Raw genomic sequence first — 16,078 nt, forward strand, 5'->3', positions numbered from 1 at the left:
TTAAGGTGCCAGGCTAGGAACCAAGAGAATGAGTTCTAATGCAGCCTTGAGGGTGAAAACCAGTTGGGTGATTTTGGACTAATCATTTTCTCTCAGCCCAACCAACCTCACAAGGTTGTTGTTCTGTGGAAAATTGAAGGACAAAGGAGTATTAGGTATGTTTGCCGCCTTGAGCTATTTGTAAAAAAGAATAAAGGTGAGACAAAAATCAAACAAACAAACAGTAGATAACAGTCTTCCAGTCCTAGTTCAACCCTTTAACAATAAGTACACTATGATTGCTGCACATGCAAAATGCTGGCCAGTTTGAGAATTAAGCTTAAAAAGCAATGCCTTTCTTCAGAGGGATGCATTGAGAAGAAGATGCAATTTCACAATGAGCTGTGATGAAATTTAATCAAATAATTTAAATTAAAAAAGTAAGCCTATTTTGTAATGGAGGGAGGGAGGGAGAAAGAGGGGGAAGACAGGTGAGGAGGGAGGTAGGATAATCAAAGAAATTCAAAAGCCGAATTGTAGCGCCACTGCATTCCAAGATTGCATTGCCAAGGCTAAGTAGCACAATGGTCAAATTTTGGAAGCATATGTTCTAGCTGTAGAAGTAAAAAATTCCTGGGAAGTAAAGCACTTCTATTTTTGCCTAACACCTAATTCTAAATTATGCTGCTGAAGCATAATTTAGATCATTTTGGTGAGAGGATTAGAGTGCTTTCGAAAGAAGGGAAATGGGAAACTGATTCCAACTGAGAGGTTACATTTGCCATTCCTACATTTAACCTCCAAAACATTAACTAACCTGGCCCAAACATTCATCCATGTCTCTTTCTGATCCACATCCAGTCCCCCAGCTGTGAGAGGAAAAAATGAATTAAGAATAGTTTAAAATAATTCAATTACTTGCTCATTGTAGACACCGGAACATTAAAATAGTTCATAAATATTACAATTGTGCTTTGCTATTCATCAAATGGATTATTATCCTGCCTTCTCAATACAAATGTTTTCCATGCTGTGTTACCAGTTTTGTGGAGAAAAACATACCAACAAAAAACCATAAGACAAAGGATTTTTTAAAAAATTTTTTTTACTGTATAATCAAAATGTAATGATATCATATGACATTACTTAAGAACCAGAAGGAAATTAACCAACATTTTAGATCCAAATTCACTGATGGAAGAATAATCGATAAAAGGGCCTTTCAGTTCCTGCAGATACTGATATGTTCCTGTAGCTGCTGAATGTTGTTCCTGATAGTTGATGAATCTCTAGCACAGACTTTTGGTGAGTTTATGGTATAAGGAGAAAAGACCTTACATCCATAAAAAAATGGTATCAACCAAATATGTTTTCAACCCTTCCTTATGTTGAAAGAGAATAAACAGGTTTACCCTGAATTAATTTCACTACAAAACCCTTAATCACTCATTAAATTTTCCTGCTGTTCTAATGAGCAACAAGAACTTTTCCCATAGCATTTTAGAAATACAGAATCATAATTCAACAAATACATGGGTTTTTTATGTGTCAACACATTTCAGTAAAAACATCTTTACTTGTACATCTTTACTTATTACAAATAATGTCGACTTCATTTTTTTCATTTTGCCTGATCAACTATAAGTATCTTAATTTTTAATTATTTGCAAATACTGCAAAATACCAATTTATTTTGGTATTTTTATTTATCCAAGAACACCAAGCTATTTAGACAATAATTTACATTGTTTTCAGTAATTTCTAGTCCATGGGAGCTCTAATACAAAGTATTTGAGGCATAAAGACTGGGAAGGCAGAAGGGTTAATACTGCATATTGAATACACATATGGGGGAAAAACCACTTCAAATCATTGTATCAATGAAAAAAATACCTATCAAAGCAATTTAAGCTCGATACATGACCCCCTGTTAATCAATAATATATTTTAAAAAACCTAATTCCAGTAAATAAAACACTTTGAATTACTTAGTATAAAGAACAACCCAATAAGTTGTTGCTATATATGAGGCATATTTAAGAACAGAACTTATTTTAAATTTATTTAATGGTATACAAAAATATTGTAGGAAGATTTTCAGAATTAAACATCGCCATTTCTTCTTAGTCGAGGCTGTCAAGTGGAATCTGAAAATGGTTCCTTAAATGCGTGGGTTGACTTTCCTTGTCAAATCCCATCAGTTCATGTGTTTTAATATTTTCCCTCAGCGATATTAAACAAAACAAATAAGGGAAGTATAGCAAATACCATATTGTGTACAAATGGCTGCCAGGCTGGTTTCAAGAGCTATATTCTGAAACACAGATTTAAAAGCAGATTATAAAAGATACCAGGCTATAGTGAAAGCTGCCACGATTCCATTCAATATAGCCATACTATAACCCATGTGAAAAGAGTGTCCCGTCAGTCGCCTGAAAACAAAAGAAAATCAATTAATTAACAGATTAGAGAGGACAGATATTTCAAGCCACAAAACATTTTACATAGATAAACTGGCTTCATTTTAATGCTTACTATATGCTAATATGTATTTGCCTCTGAACATAGTAATACCACCTAGTGAGCTGCCCTTTTCATTGTCCACAAATTTTAATTCCTTCTGAGTATTTTAAATTTGTATATAAACTTTTGCATTTAGTCACTACCTAAGATTTGCACCAATGGATATATCATGCACATCCCACCAGCCAGCTTTACAAACCATTATGGCAAGTATTGCAGATAATGTTCTTACATAGTCTTTAAAATGTTTGTGTAAAACTTCTTGGGTAAAACATGCTGCCATTTCCCAATCAAACAGGATTTGGATGATAAGGAAATGTGGAGGAATGAGCTCACAATAAGTTTTAAGACTACCCAAATTATATAACTAATTTTTAGGCATACGTTTGTGCCCGCATAGACCGGCAACTAGCCTAAAGATGTTTTCTTCATTATTTTAAATTATCACTACACAATATAGTCAGTGTATGAAAACACTAATAAATGTTACTTAACCGGACACGTTTAGACTTACTGTATATACTTGTCTATTCGAATGTACCAACACATACAATGAAAGCCACATACTCTATAAAAATATGCTATACTTGGCAGAAGTACACTGTTTGCAACTGACTTCTTTTGGAATATGCAAAATAGCATGAAAGCCCACCTGGACTTTGCAAAAAAGCACCTGAAGGACTCTCACACTGTGAGGAACAAGATTCTTCATCTGGTGTGATGAAACCAAGATTGAACTGTTTGACCCCAAATTCTAAACATTATGTCTGGATGAAACCAGGCAATGCTTATTACCTGCCCAATATCATTCCAACAATGAAGCAGGGTGGTGGCAGCATGATGCTGTAGGGGTGCTTTTCAGCAACAGGGATGGGAAGAGTGGTCAGGATTGAGGGAAAATTGAATAGAGCAAAGTATAGGGATAGCCTCAATGTAAACCTGCTCTACAGAGCTCAGGAGCTCAGATTTGCCCGAAGGTTCACTTTCCAACTTGACAATGATCCTAAGCACATAGCCAAAACAATTGGACAGGAATGGCTTAGGGACAACTCTGTGAATGTCCTAGCCAGAGCCGTGACTTGAACACTATTGAGCATCTCTAGAGGGACCTGAAAATGGCTGTCCACTGATGGTCACCATCCAACCTGACTGAGCTTCAGATTTGCAAGGAAGAATGGCAGAAAACCCCCCAATCCAGATGTGCCTAGCTTGTCACGTCATACCCCAAAAGACTTGAAGCTGTAATTGCTGTCAAAGGTGCTTCAACAAAGTATTGAATGAAGGGCTTGAATATTGTGATACTTCAGGTTTTTTCTTTTTAATAAATTTACAGACAATTCTAAAATTCAGTTTTCCCTCTGTCATTATGAGTATAGATTAATGAGAAAAAATGAATTTCAACAACTGCAGAACCAGGCTACAGCGTAACAAAATTGACAAAAGTGAAGGGGGGCTGGATACTTTCTGAATGCACTGTATGTATTTTTTTTAATTCTTAAATTAAAGAGCCTACAACGTGGCACTCCACAGTGGCCTCCCATTTCGGTTATAACCAAGCCTGACTGTGTAACATCCAAGATCAATAAAGTCTCTAGCTGTAAGATATGTATCATATTCTGATAGAAAGAATAACAATGAATTCAAACTCAAATGATTGAATTCTGATTGGCCTATCAAGATCTATTATACATGGATTTTACATCTTTTTTACAATATATTTACATTTTCTAGAAGTCTCAAGAAAAAAAATGAATTTTATACTTTGGGTTGTAAAAATTATGTTACAATACACTCTGCTGGCCAACTCCTGAAACTACTTAATTTGTTGCTTTAATATACCAATGTGAACATTGCTCCTAATGCAAGAAAAGGCAATTTCTATTAGATAGAAGCAAATTATTGAACCTACTTAAAAAGTAAATTTGTGGTCCATTCATTCTTGATCCTTATTTTCTTGCTTTACTTTAAGTATTTTGTGATTTACCAAGTTCTCTTAATAGTCATGTTCACTTCTTTTGACAAATACAATTCCTCACAATACGTTATATATTACATGCATATTTTTCTGCCCTCATTTCCACTTCTTAAATTTTTTCTATCTAGTTTCCCTTCTTTAAGGTACACAAATTAATCAGGTTACTCTGTTGTTTTTTGCAATTTATGTATAAATTACAGCCATTTTTAAATCAAACATACCTATTTTTCGGAGTATAAGATGCACTTCATCCCTCTAAAAGTGGGTGAAAATTGCAGTGTCTTATAGACCAAATATGGGCCTGTTTTTGGCCTCCCGAACCCTCTGCGCATCATGTTTTTGCCTCCCAGAAACATTATAAAGTGCTCCATATGTCTCGTTTTCACCAAAAACAAGCCCGTTCGGCTCCTAAACTCTCTGCGTGTCGCGTTTTCACCCTTCCCAGCCCCCAGAAGCACTCTGCAGGCCAAAAATGAGCCTGTAGAGAACAGGCCCATTTTGGGCAAAAACGGGATGTGTGGAGCACTGCAGAGTGCTTCTGGGGACCAGGGTGGGCAAAAACGAGATGCACGGAGGCGAAAAACTATATTTTTTCTTGTTTTCCTCCTTTAAATCTAAGTGCCTCTTATAGTCCCATGCATCTTATTGTCCAAAATATATGGTAATTGTGCGGCCTTTAATAAATTTATTTTTAGATTCATATTTTTTAAAAAAATACTTAAATTTCAAATAAAAAATATGTAATAAAAATTAGAAAAAAGATTCAAAAAGGAGACATTTAAAAGTGACAAAAGAAATAAAAATAAAAAAGACTTCCAACTTTCCTCAGTACAGATACAAATATATAACCGATAAACCATTTCTTATCCTAAGTTATAAACCATTTCTTATCCTAAGTTAACCATAACATAACCAACATCTAACCCTAATACTTAAAACAATGAAACAAATCATGCTTTGATATTTATAGTCATTCCTTTATACTTGGTGTGTATTAATAAAGTTACTATTAAACCACATGACATCGAAGATTCTCATTGATCCTATCACGATTCTCATGCATTCTTGGCCCAACTAAATATTTCTATACCCTCTCATCCTATTTTTATCAATCCGTTTATGAAATTTAATCATTTAATCTTGCTTTTTATTTTTCCCTTCAATTGTTAATTCATGCTTGTTACTTTTTTTCCTCTTACATTGCAAGCCACAATCTTCCATATTTATAGTCATCACTAGATGAGCCATTAGATAATGTTCTCCATTCTCTATTATGACTTCTGCCAATCAAAATTTTTACATAAAGTCCTTTCATAACAAGAGTATAAATGAACCAAGAAAACTCCTCAGTATTACAGGAGATCATGTGAAATATTGCATCAATTTCTTATGGCAGATTTCTAAGCCCAATATCCATTCACATTTGATTCTTTCTAAATTGATACTCACTTAAATCGTGCAGGTGAGAGTGGAGTAGGAGGAAACATTCCTGGTTCAAATGAATCAAAATAGATAACAGTCCAGGAAAAACTGCAACATGACAGCCCAGTCAACATGGCTAGAACAAGAAGACTCCAAAATCCTTATGGAAGAAAAACTCAATTGTAAATAATGAAGGCTAGAACATTTTGGATGTAAATACATACATTGATTCAGTGGGTTTTAAAGATTAATGTGCAATTGAAACAAGGAAGTTATTTTCTTGGGATAGATGGACAAACATCTAGAAAAAAAGTGGCTCCTTTCATCCCTCTGCGGTGGCTCCCTGTTGCTGGTCAGCTCCACAATTGATAGGGCTTTCTGTTAGGACAGGTAGAGGAAAAAGGATGCTACACTAGGAGGAGACTCTATGGTGGGGAACCAACTTCTGGTCAGCAGAGGAAAAAGGGCACTGCGCTAGGAGGACAATATGATGGGGGAACCAGATTTCCGGTCGGCTGCAGAATTGAACAGGGGGCTTCCGGTTAGGACCTTGTGGCTCTTTGAGTGTTTAAGGTTGTCAACCCCTGCCTTAGCAAATGTTCAAAGTTACATGATAAGCGTCCTCTAGCGTTTATGATCAAGTTCTGAAAGTACAAAACTTGCAGCACCACAGCAGTTGTTCACCCTTACGAACAACTGTTGAGGCTCTGCAACATTTGTCCAGCACTTTGCCAGCCAAAACGAAGGTTCGGAGGGGAGCGCCTCTCCGAAGCTCTGTTTGGGGCTCTGGAGGCCTTGCTAGGCACATTGCAGGCCAAAATGGAGCATCGGAGCCCTCCAATGCTACATTTCAGCTTGCAAAGTGCCAGGCAAGGCCTGTGTAAGCCTAAACGAAACTGCAGAGGGGCGCACGTGGTTGAGAGACTGAAGAAGAGACTGCTTGCTGGATCTTCACACGGTAAATGACCCAGCACAGCAGGTTAGGTGAGAGGGAAGCAATTGTGGGGAGCATGAGGTATTTCAGTGGGTCAGGGAGGCCTTCGTTGGTCTTAGGCAGATGGCCTGTTCCATCATTAGCCCCTCCCCCCATGGCCTTCCCCACCCTGAAATACCTCTTGTGTACTTAACAAGCCTCACATTCCAATATCAAATGTATTGGCGAGAGAGAGTGATTCCATTCAAGGTACGAGATTCACTCCTACGAATCCTCGGGTTACAAATGAGATGGGGAGGCTCCATTCCATTTGTAACTTGAGTGCTACCTGTACTTTTTTTCTCCCTTTTCTTTATATTAGTTCTTGTTAGCTTTTAAGTCCTTTTTGATTTTTTTAAAATAAAAATTATGTAAATAATAAGATCTCAACATTACAACTTCAGCATTAATATACAGTATACAAAATGCTGAATTCAAAATGCCCCATTTTAAGTTAGAAAAAGCTGGTTGAGTACGTCTACAAGTGTTCCAAGGTCACAATTTTCCTGTTTCAAAAAGAGGTCATCTTGACCATGAACACAATTCTGATACAATAAGGTATACATTTCAAATGTGCATATCCCTAACAAAAATGTCCCAATTCTACCACCAAGAAATGTTAATAACTATCTGGAATAAACCAAAATGTTAATAGACTTACCTTATTTTTTGGTCTATAAGACGCACTCCCCCCCCGCAAGTGGGCGGAAATGTCTGTGCATCTTATAGAGCAAATGTTGCCAAAGCCCCACCCACCCACCGTCCGTCTTCCACCTCTGCCTCCCAGCAATTTGCCTCCTTGCAGCAAACAGCCTGGTCAGCTTGAGCACACCCTGATTTAGCATGAGCAGCTGATTGGCAGTTGGATTAGCCTCCCGGAATACCACAAATCAACTGTTCCAGGCTGCGGGAATCACCACTGCCACCTATCACCACCGCCTATTGCTGCCTCCACGCATCCCATTTTCGGCCACCACACACCCCATTTTCAACCTCTGCGTGTCCTGTTTTTGGCCTCTGCATGCCCCATTTTCAGCCTCTGCACATCCCATTTTCGTCCAGTTCCAAGCAGTAGCAATAGGTGGCGGTGATCCCTACCACCTGGAATGGGCCGAAAACAGGATGTGTGGAGGCCGAAAATGCAGCACACAGAGGCGGCAATCCCCGCAGCCTGGAACAGTTGACCAGCGGCATTCTAGGAGCCAGATCCAACTGCTAAACAGCTGCTTGTGCTAAGTTAGGCTGTGTGAAGCTGACCAGGCTGTTTGCTGCAAGGAGGCGAATTGCTGGGAGGCAGAAGCAGATTTTTTTCTTGCTTTCCTCCCCAAAAGCTAGGTGTGTCTTATAGTGCGAAAAATACAGTACATCATGTCCAAGGAAAAAACACAATATAACTCTAAATATATTAAGTTAGTCCCTTAATTATACTGTACCTATTTAACTATTTTTAGAAGTGCAGTCATGATTACTGTGTTTGTGCTTTTCTTTTTCATCTTATTGATTTGTAGAAAGTGATCATCAATTTAAATAGAGAAATAGAGTGGGTAGAATAAAGATGATCCACAAAACTCTGAAACTCTTATGACTACCAGCATACTTTGTGGATATTACACAATTTGAAATTTAAATGTTTTTGTATGATGAACCTCATCTATTCTACTCTCATAAAAATATTACTAGGTAGAGAACAATAATATATGCTTTATTTTTAATAATAATTCTTATTAAAGATTAGAAATCAAAAAGTAACTACAGAAATTCAAATTTGTAGCAGATCAATTATAGGTATTTTAATGATATATCAGCATACATTAATTCATGAACGAATTGCAAAATGTTCCATTTTTGTCAAAAGGAATACCCATAAGGAAATTGTCACAATTCCAAAATGAAGTTAAAAAATAAGCCTCACCTAAAATGCTGGTTTCCATACTATCCATTTTCTCTTTTTCGTGTCCTGGATCTATAAATAAAAATAGTTTATTTTTACTTTAAATTTTAATTTTTTTAAAGTATTTTAACATTTACAAGAAATTTTAAATCAAGCCAATTATTATGGAATGGGAGACAAGAGATCAACAAGTTTTCCTACTAAATGAGCTTTCAATTTAATATTCAGTGAAAAGCACTGAGTTATATTTTGAAAAAAGCTGGAATTAATTTTGTCTGCTATTGTGTGTCACTTCAGCTAGATGAGTATGATTGCTCTGATGATCAGGTTGGCCCACCCATCCGCTTCTGCGCTTTACTTACCTATATCCTCTTAGCTGATTCACGCAGCTAGGGTTAGGGTTAGGTCTACTTGGTGTCATGGCCCAAAACTAACGCTTGGAACAGATTCCTCGATGTTTTTGAAGGAAAGGAAAGTTGGCAGCTTTTCTTTCTGACTTTTCTGTGGACCACAGTAAAATACATGGGAAAATCCTATTGGAATTAATACAAGTTTAGGGTTAGGGCTAAGGTTAGGTGTACTTGGTGTCATAGCCCAAAACTAATGTTTTAGATATATTCCTTGAGGTTTTTGAAGGAAAGGAAAGTTGGCGGCTTTTCGTTCTGAGTTTTTTGTGGACTACAGTAAAATACATGGGAAAATCCCATTTGAATTAATACAAATTTAGGGCTGGCGTTAAATCTCCTTGGTGACATGGATGAAAACTAATACTTGGAACAGATTCCTCCATGTTTTTGAAGGAAAGGAAAGTTGGCGTCTTTTCTTTCTGATTTTTTTGTAGACCACAGTAAAATACATGGGGGAATCCAATTTGAATTAATACAAAATTAAGGGTTAGGGTTAGGGTAACGTTTAGGTCTACTTGGTGTCATGGCCCAAAACTAACGCTTGGAACAGATCCCTCGAGGTTTTTGAAAGAAACGAAAATTGGCAACTTTTTGTTCTGAGTTGTCTGTGCACCACAGTAAAATGCATAGGAAAATCCCATTTGAATTAATATGAATTTAGGGTTAGGGTCAGGGTTAGATCTCCTTGGTGACATGTACGAAAACTAATGCTAGGAATAGATTCCTCAAGGTTTTTGAAAGAAAAGAAAGTTGGCAGCTTTTCATTCTGAGTTGTCTTTGGACCACAGAAAAATACTAGGAAAATCCTATTTGAGTTAATATGAATTTAGGGTTAGAGCTAGGGCTAGGGTTAGGTCAGATTCCTCAATGTTTTCGAAGGAAAGTTGACAACTTTTCATTCTGTGTTGTTTGTGGACTACTGTAAAATATATGGAAAAATCCAATTGTCAATTAAAATGAATCTAGGGTTACGACTAGGTCTACTTGGAGTCATAGTGGTTTTAGAATAAAAGGAACATTGGCAACTGTGCATTTGGTGTTGTTTTGGGGACCACTTTAAAATACATAGGAAAATTCCATCGGAAAGAAACTGAAATTAAGGTTAGATCTTCTTGGAGTCATGCCCAAAAATTAATGCTAGGGATAGATCCTTCGAGGTTTTTCTAAGGAAAGCAACTTTTGACAGCTTCTCTTACCGAGTTGTTTTTGGACCCCAGGAAAATACATGGGAAAATCCCATGGCCATGAAACTGTATCTAGGGTTAGGGTTAAGCTTAGGTCCACCTTGCCCTGTTTCTCTCCCGCCCTGTCTCACCTCGCAGCGCCAGGCAAGCGATGGCTATCAGGAGCGCCAGCAAGGCAACCATCGCCAGGCAACAGAGCACCGAACAGGTCCTGCTCGGCCATTTACTCCCCGTGGCTTCGGGCCCCTGCCAAAAAATAATAATGAATCAATTCCAAGCCCTCCGTAAACTCCGCCTGATATCTCAAACCAGCCCCCTTCACCTCTGCCCTAACTAACCGCAACAACTGCCCGGCGCGCCTCCATGGCAGTGGAATAGTCGCTTTTTAGGGGGCGGAGAGGCGGGAAAAACGCCTTCCAAAGAGCCCTTGAAATAGTTCCCCACCAGGAGGAAATCTATCGAACTTTATGCGGCGGCAGCAGCGGCAGAAGTGAAGCCCCGCTTGGTTTTTCCGAACGCCGCCGCCCTCTCCCGCCTAGCCACACCCACCGTCTGAACTCGGAACTCCCATGCTGCCCCAGTTCCATTTAGGGAAACTCAGCGTGCGCGCGTGGGGCGGGCTCTAGCCTTCCATTCGTCGCCACGTTCCTTTATTTTATTTTATTTTCCCCGCCTTGTTTTACGCCTCAAAAATGGTACCTCTTGGCTTCCGTAGCTCCGCCCATCAACCTCCGTCGCTCGGAGCGAGCTGCTTTCCCAGCGTCCTCTGCGCTGCGCGCGTCTCTCTTTCCCCCCTCCTCGCCTCCATTCCGGCTCCTACTTTCCCCCCACCCACCCTGCACACACACACACTCCGATCTTGGGCGCTCGGCCGCCTTCGGCGAGAGGAGCAGCAGAAGCCCCTCCCCTACCGGCGCGAGGTTTTGTTCTTCCCTCCTCCGGCCGCGTGCGCGGTGATCCCACCTCGCAGACTTCCGACCAGTAACCCCCTCCTTCCCCTCCCGCGTCCCCCGTCTTGTCTTCCTTTCCTTCTTCTCTGTTCGGTTTCCGGCTAACGGTCTCCCCCTCGGATCCCGTCGGAACTAAGCAGAGCCGGCTCGGCGGAGCCAGGCCTGCGACGGGGGGGGAGGGGGGGAAAGCGATGTCAGGTGGAGAATCGGCGGCCGCCGCGGCCTCTCCTCAGCCGTTGCCCTTCTCGCTGCCCAAGCCTCCCCCTTTGATGCAACTCAACCCCGGTGAAGGCGTGCGCCCTGTGGGAGCTCCCGGACCGGAACAGTCGCCGAAAAGCGCCCGCATGGGAGGCCGGCCGGATTGGCCTACCGGGAAGCCCGTCAGTCTTCTGGCACCTCTCCTTCCGCCGCGCGGGGAACCCGAACCGCTCCTTCCCTTCGGGCCGGCTTCTCGCCAGCCTCTCCGCGGGAGGCTCCTCGGCAGGGGCGGCGGCGGCGGCGGCGGTAACAGTGCGGGCGGCGGGAGCCTCCTCAACCCTGGGATGAGGCTGGGCGCCGGCGGGGGAGGAACCGGCGGTGGCGGCATGGGCCGAGATGCTGTTATGGTAGGTGGCCAAGCGATTTCGGGCTGCTGCACTAGTCATAAGTGTGGAAAATGGTCATGTCATTTTTGCAGTTTTATAACTTTGAACGGCCACTAAATAAACTTGTAAGTCAAAGAGTACCGTGTTTCCCTAAAAATAAGATTTTTCCTGAAAACAAGCCCCAACTTGATTTTCTGCTATTTTTGGAGGGTGGGGGAAAGGTGGGGTGGGGTGGGAGGCGAAAGTTAAATTGCTCCGGTTTCGGCTCCCCTCCCAAATTTCATAACCGTGAATTTAAAAAAAACAACAAATCCTTCTTGGCCTCATCTGAGATGAGGAGTGAGTGTAAGAGAAGGGAATCTGGTTATCCTGACTAGTGGCAAGTGACTTTGAGTTAGTCTCGACTCCTGGCGTCTGCCGGGCCTGCAATTTTCCCTCAGAGTTTACAGGTGCACGTAATGGTAGGCTGGAGGTCTTTGGGCACAGGTTTTTAAGACAGTTTAGCATCCAGATGGTACGAGAGACTTAGCTAATGCTGGATGCTGGATGAACGTTGAACTTGTTTCTTGATATCTATGGAGATTCTGAAGTCATCCAGGTCATGGTTGTCCCAAAGGTGTTTTTCCCCCCTCAAGGCTTTCTGGTTTCCCCTTGAAGATGTTTCGCTTCTCATCCAAGAAGCTTCTTCAGAGGTGAAGAAGCTTCTTGGGTGACAAGGGAAATGTGAAAAAGCATCTTGATAATCAGAATAGAATAGAATAGAATTCTTTATTGCCCAAGTGTGATTGGACACCCAAGAAATTTGTCTTTGGTGCATATGCTCTCAGTGTACATAAAAAGACAAGATACATTCATTAAGAATCCTAAGGGACAACACTTCTGTCAAATTGGCTTTCTTTTCCCTGCACTTAGAAAGGAACACCGGAAAGGCCTGTTAAGTGCATATTTTTCCACCATTTCAGAGAATGATGAGATTTAATCTTTGCAATGGTGCCTATGGGAGAGAATCAATAGGAATTTGAAAATAGAAAAAAATAGGAATATTATATTATCATTTGAAAAATCTCCAGATCAGCATTGTTGATTATGTGCCATCACATTCTTTTCAATTTCTAACAACCACATCGATGCCTTAATCCTCTATTCCTAACCTGGTCTTTCAGGGCTTCTTATCCCAATGTTACTGAGTCCATCTGCCTTGTTGGTGGTCATCCTTTTTTTTCTCTTTCCTTCTAACTTTCCTACCATTAGAACCTTTTTCAGAGAGATAGGTTTTCAGATTTGCTAGATTTATAGTAATTTAATTATAAATAGGATTTGACAAATTGAAACTATTTGGCATGATTATTTGGAACACTGAACCGGAATTCTGGAGGACTACATTTTAGGATGAATTTATTTATAAATATTTGTTTATTTTATTCATTTATTGATTTGAGCAATCCATTGATCAATATATGTGAAGCATTTGAACAGTTGTAATTTTATGTTTCACAAGTTGCCAAGTCTTATTACTATTTTCAAACAAAGTAGGTCAATGACAATATTATTTACAGGAATATTTAATAAACTTGTATCATTAATAGTGCTTAGTTCCTAAGAAAGATTATGCCACTTATACTTGAATCTGCCTAATATACATGTTATTTCTTCTTTGAAGACTTGCTGTCCAAGTCTTTTCTGTTTGAAGATTTGCTGCCCAAAATATTTCTTTACAGAATTAAGAATATAATGAAGGTAAACTCTTCAGAGCAGATTATGAATATACATATGTTAATTTGTTTTACTCATTTTACAATCTAAAGAGAGTTGAAAAAAATCAAATCATTATTGCCCTCCCAAAATGTCATTAAAATTTTAAAGTAGCAAAATAACATCTTAACAAAAAGTATTCCCATTTGATTGCAGAACAAAGATGAGCGACTAGAAATACATAGTTTCCTATATCTGGCACTTGAAAAAGCCCACTTGCAGATTACCCTAATAATGATTGGAGAAAATAATACAAATAAAAAGGTTGTTTTAGGTGAACTTTAGTCGGGATTATGCACAAGGAGCTAGCCAAATGCTATTTCATTTAAGGTCTAAAAGTCATAAGTCACTAACAAGCTAATGGCTAGGGTACATGATATAATTTATTTTTATTAAAACTCATGTCTGCCTCAGTATTTGCACTGAATAGTCTATGTTAGCTGATAGAAATTCATATAGCTATGTTTTTAATTCTATACAGCTAAAACATGAGAAACATACAAGCAGTTTTCATTAATTTTATTTCCATGCTTTAACTTTTACTTATTTAATACATTTAAACCAATAAATTAAAATTAATTAATGGTCTAATTGCTTTAGGCCTGTCAGTGGAAATCTGGATGTTTTATTTAAATTGTTTATAGCTACCCTGTTTAGTGGACTCTGTTTGAGGCAGTGAACTGCTATATCTATATTTCAACTACCATTTTATCAGAAAACAGGATCAGATTTTACAGTTTATATTTTCAGAAGAATGTTTTCTGACATTCGCATCTGGCAGAAAATATATTTCAGACTGGATCATTTGAAATCTGATGTACAATGTTTCAATCACAGAATGCCTTGTTCAAACACAAAACAATAGTATTTGAGTGCAAAATGAGCTGTTGTAACATTTTGAAGCGTTTCATACTCAAAATTGATTGAAATGTTTTGTACATCCCTAATACTATACTTTTTTTCTTGGAGACTTGTCCTACGTCAAATACAAATAGTAATTACAATAATAAAATAGCAAGTTTTTAAATTATCATGAGTTGTAATATTCATAAAAGGAAAAAATAAAACATATATTGACAACTCTGGCGATGTTGTAACAATTTAAAATATCTTGCTCTTTGAGAGTCCTAATTAACCAGATTTGGAAGATAGCTTGTTTCTGTTTTGCTTGTTTTCCTAAAATCCTAAACTGTGTTTTTCAGATGGGACATCCAGGCATGCCTCACTACCCTCCCATGGGAATGCATCCTATGGGCCAGAGGCCCCCCAACATGCCTCCAGTATCTCATGGGATGATGCCTCAAATGATGCCTCCAATGGGAGGACCACAAATGGGACAGGTAAATAGGCTTCTGTGATTTTGTTTTATTTTGTTTTATTTATTTTTATATATAATGTTATATCTATATATCTATATATATATATATCTATACACACACACACACACACATACATACACATACATGCATACATACATACATACATAGTACTGTAATCTATCTTTCAAAAACTTTCCATAAGTCATTAGGAATTGGCACTGATTCATATCAGTACAGTCCTCTTAATCTCTTTTTCTCATTATTCCTGACTTAAATGATTTCAGAAGATTTTTTTTTCTTAAACAGGTCAGTTACTTTTCTGCATAACATTTGGGATAGGAAAGTATGTTGGCCTTACGTTCCTTACTATTTGGTTGAATCCTTACTTCTCCTCAATATATTTCTCCTGTATGCCAATAAGTAGTTTAGCCTTTTTGGACCTGGGCTTTTATTTTCCTTTTTTGTAGTGGCCTTAGCTCTGTGTGTTTGTGATATAGCAGATTTTTTTTTTAAAGAAAAACTCTTTGCTTACTACTCTAGATAGTAATCCCAGTACTCTACTGTCCATACTTACACTAATTCATACCTTGAATTTTAAACTCACTCTTAGTATTAGTCCTGCACTAATGTAAAAAGCTTTCATCTTTTCTGATGAATAAAGGGCCTTCTGCCTCATGTGGCATTAAAGATCATGTAAGTCCTTTGGGTTCTGGACAGTATCATTATTTGTTAGTGCAGATGCATGTAGTTTAAACAAGGTTGAATGATAAATAGGAAACATGACAAGTAATTTGAGCAGTTCAGCTACTTATCTTCTTACCCATTAATTGCAAAGCCCCTAATTATCAGCCTATTTAACATAGCTGATCAAATTCCCTAGGCCTTGCTTTGAATTAAATTGTTGTTCTGCTCACATTACTGTTGCCTGGCATATATTACTGCTTAGCTATCATGAGGAATTCATAGAACGCAAATGGGCAATCTTCTTGAACATATTACTAGAAATGAATTCCAAGAAATGTAAGGCAGGCTGTATGTGTTTAGCACTTAAAATATGGAGAATTATGTCTTGGATATGAGGTTATTGTCCCATTCATTTAAACAACCCAAGTACTTTCT

General features: G+C 38.7%; 2 protein-coding genes across 3 annotated transcripts in view; one reads left to right on the plus strand and one right to left on the minus strand.

Moving 5' to 3' along the window:
* Nucleotides 1-1,003: 1,003 nt before the first annotated feature.
* ARL6IP6 (ARF like GTPase 6 interacting protein 6) lies at nucleotides 1,004-10,909 on the minus strand. The gene is made up of 5 exons (XM_014061613.2): nucleotides 10,693-10,909; nucleotides 10,486-10,600; nucleotides 8,785-8,835; nucleotides 5,927-6,059; nucleotides 1,004-2,411 (listed from the first exon to the last, which is right to left on the minus strand). The coding sequence occupies exons 1-5, from the start codon at nucleotides 10,717-10,719 to the stop codon at nucleotides 2,318-2,320; spliced, it is 420 nt and encodes a 139-aa protein (XP_013917088.1). The 5' UTR covers nucleotides 10,720-10,909; the 3' UTR covers nucleotides 1,004-2,317.
* Nucleotides 10,910-11,176: 267 nt separating this feature from the next.
* Nucleotides 11,177-16,078, plus strand: part of PRPF40A (pre-mRNA processing factor 40A) — a 35,693-nt gene continuing 30,791 nt past the window's right edge. The window contains exons 1-2 of one of the 2 annotated variants that reach the window (XM_087710456.1): nucleotides 11,177-11,909; nucleotides 14,843-14,980. In XM_087710456.1, coding sequence (XP_087566582.1) covers nucleotides 11,496-11,909; nucleotides 14,843-14,980 — 552 coding nt within the window. In that variant the 5' untranslated portion in view covers nucleotides 11,177-11,495. The remainder of the gene's footprint in view (nucleotides 11,910-14,842; nucleotides 14,981-16,078) is intronic. The other variant, XM_014061610.2, reaches the window with a different exon arrangement.

Source organism: Thamnophis sirtalis, unplaced genomic scaffold (genome assembly GCF_051295495.1).
Source record: "Thamnophis sirtalis isolate CommonGarterSnake01/CBP01778 unplaced genomic scaffold, rThaSir2_p1.2 scaffold_1, whole genome shotgun sequence".
Lineage (NCBI taxonomy): Eukaryota > Metazoa > Chordata > Lepidosauria > Squamata > Natricidae > Thamnophis > Thamnophis sirtalis.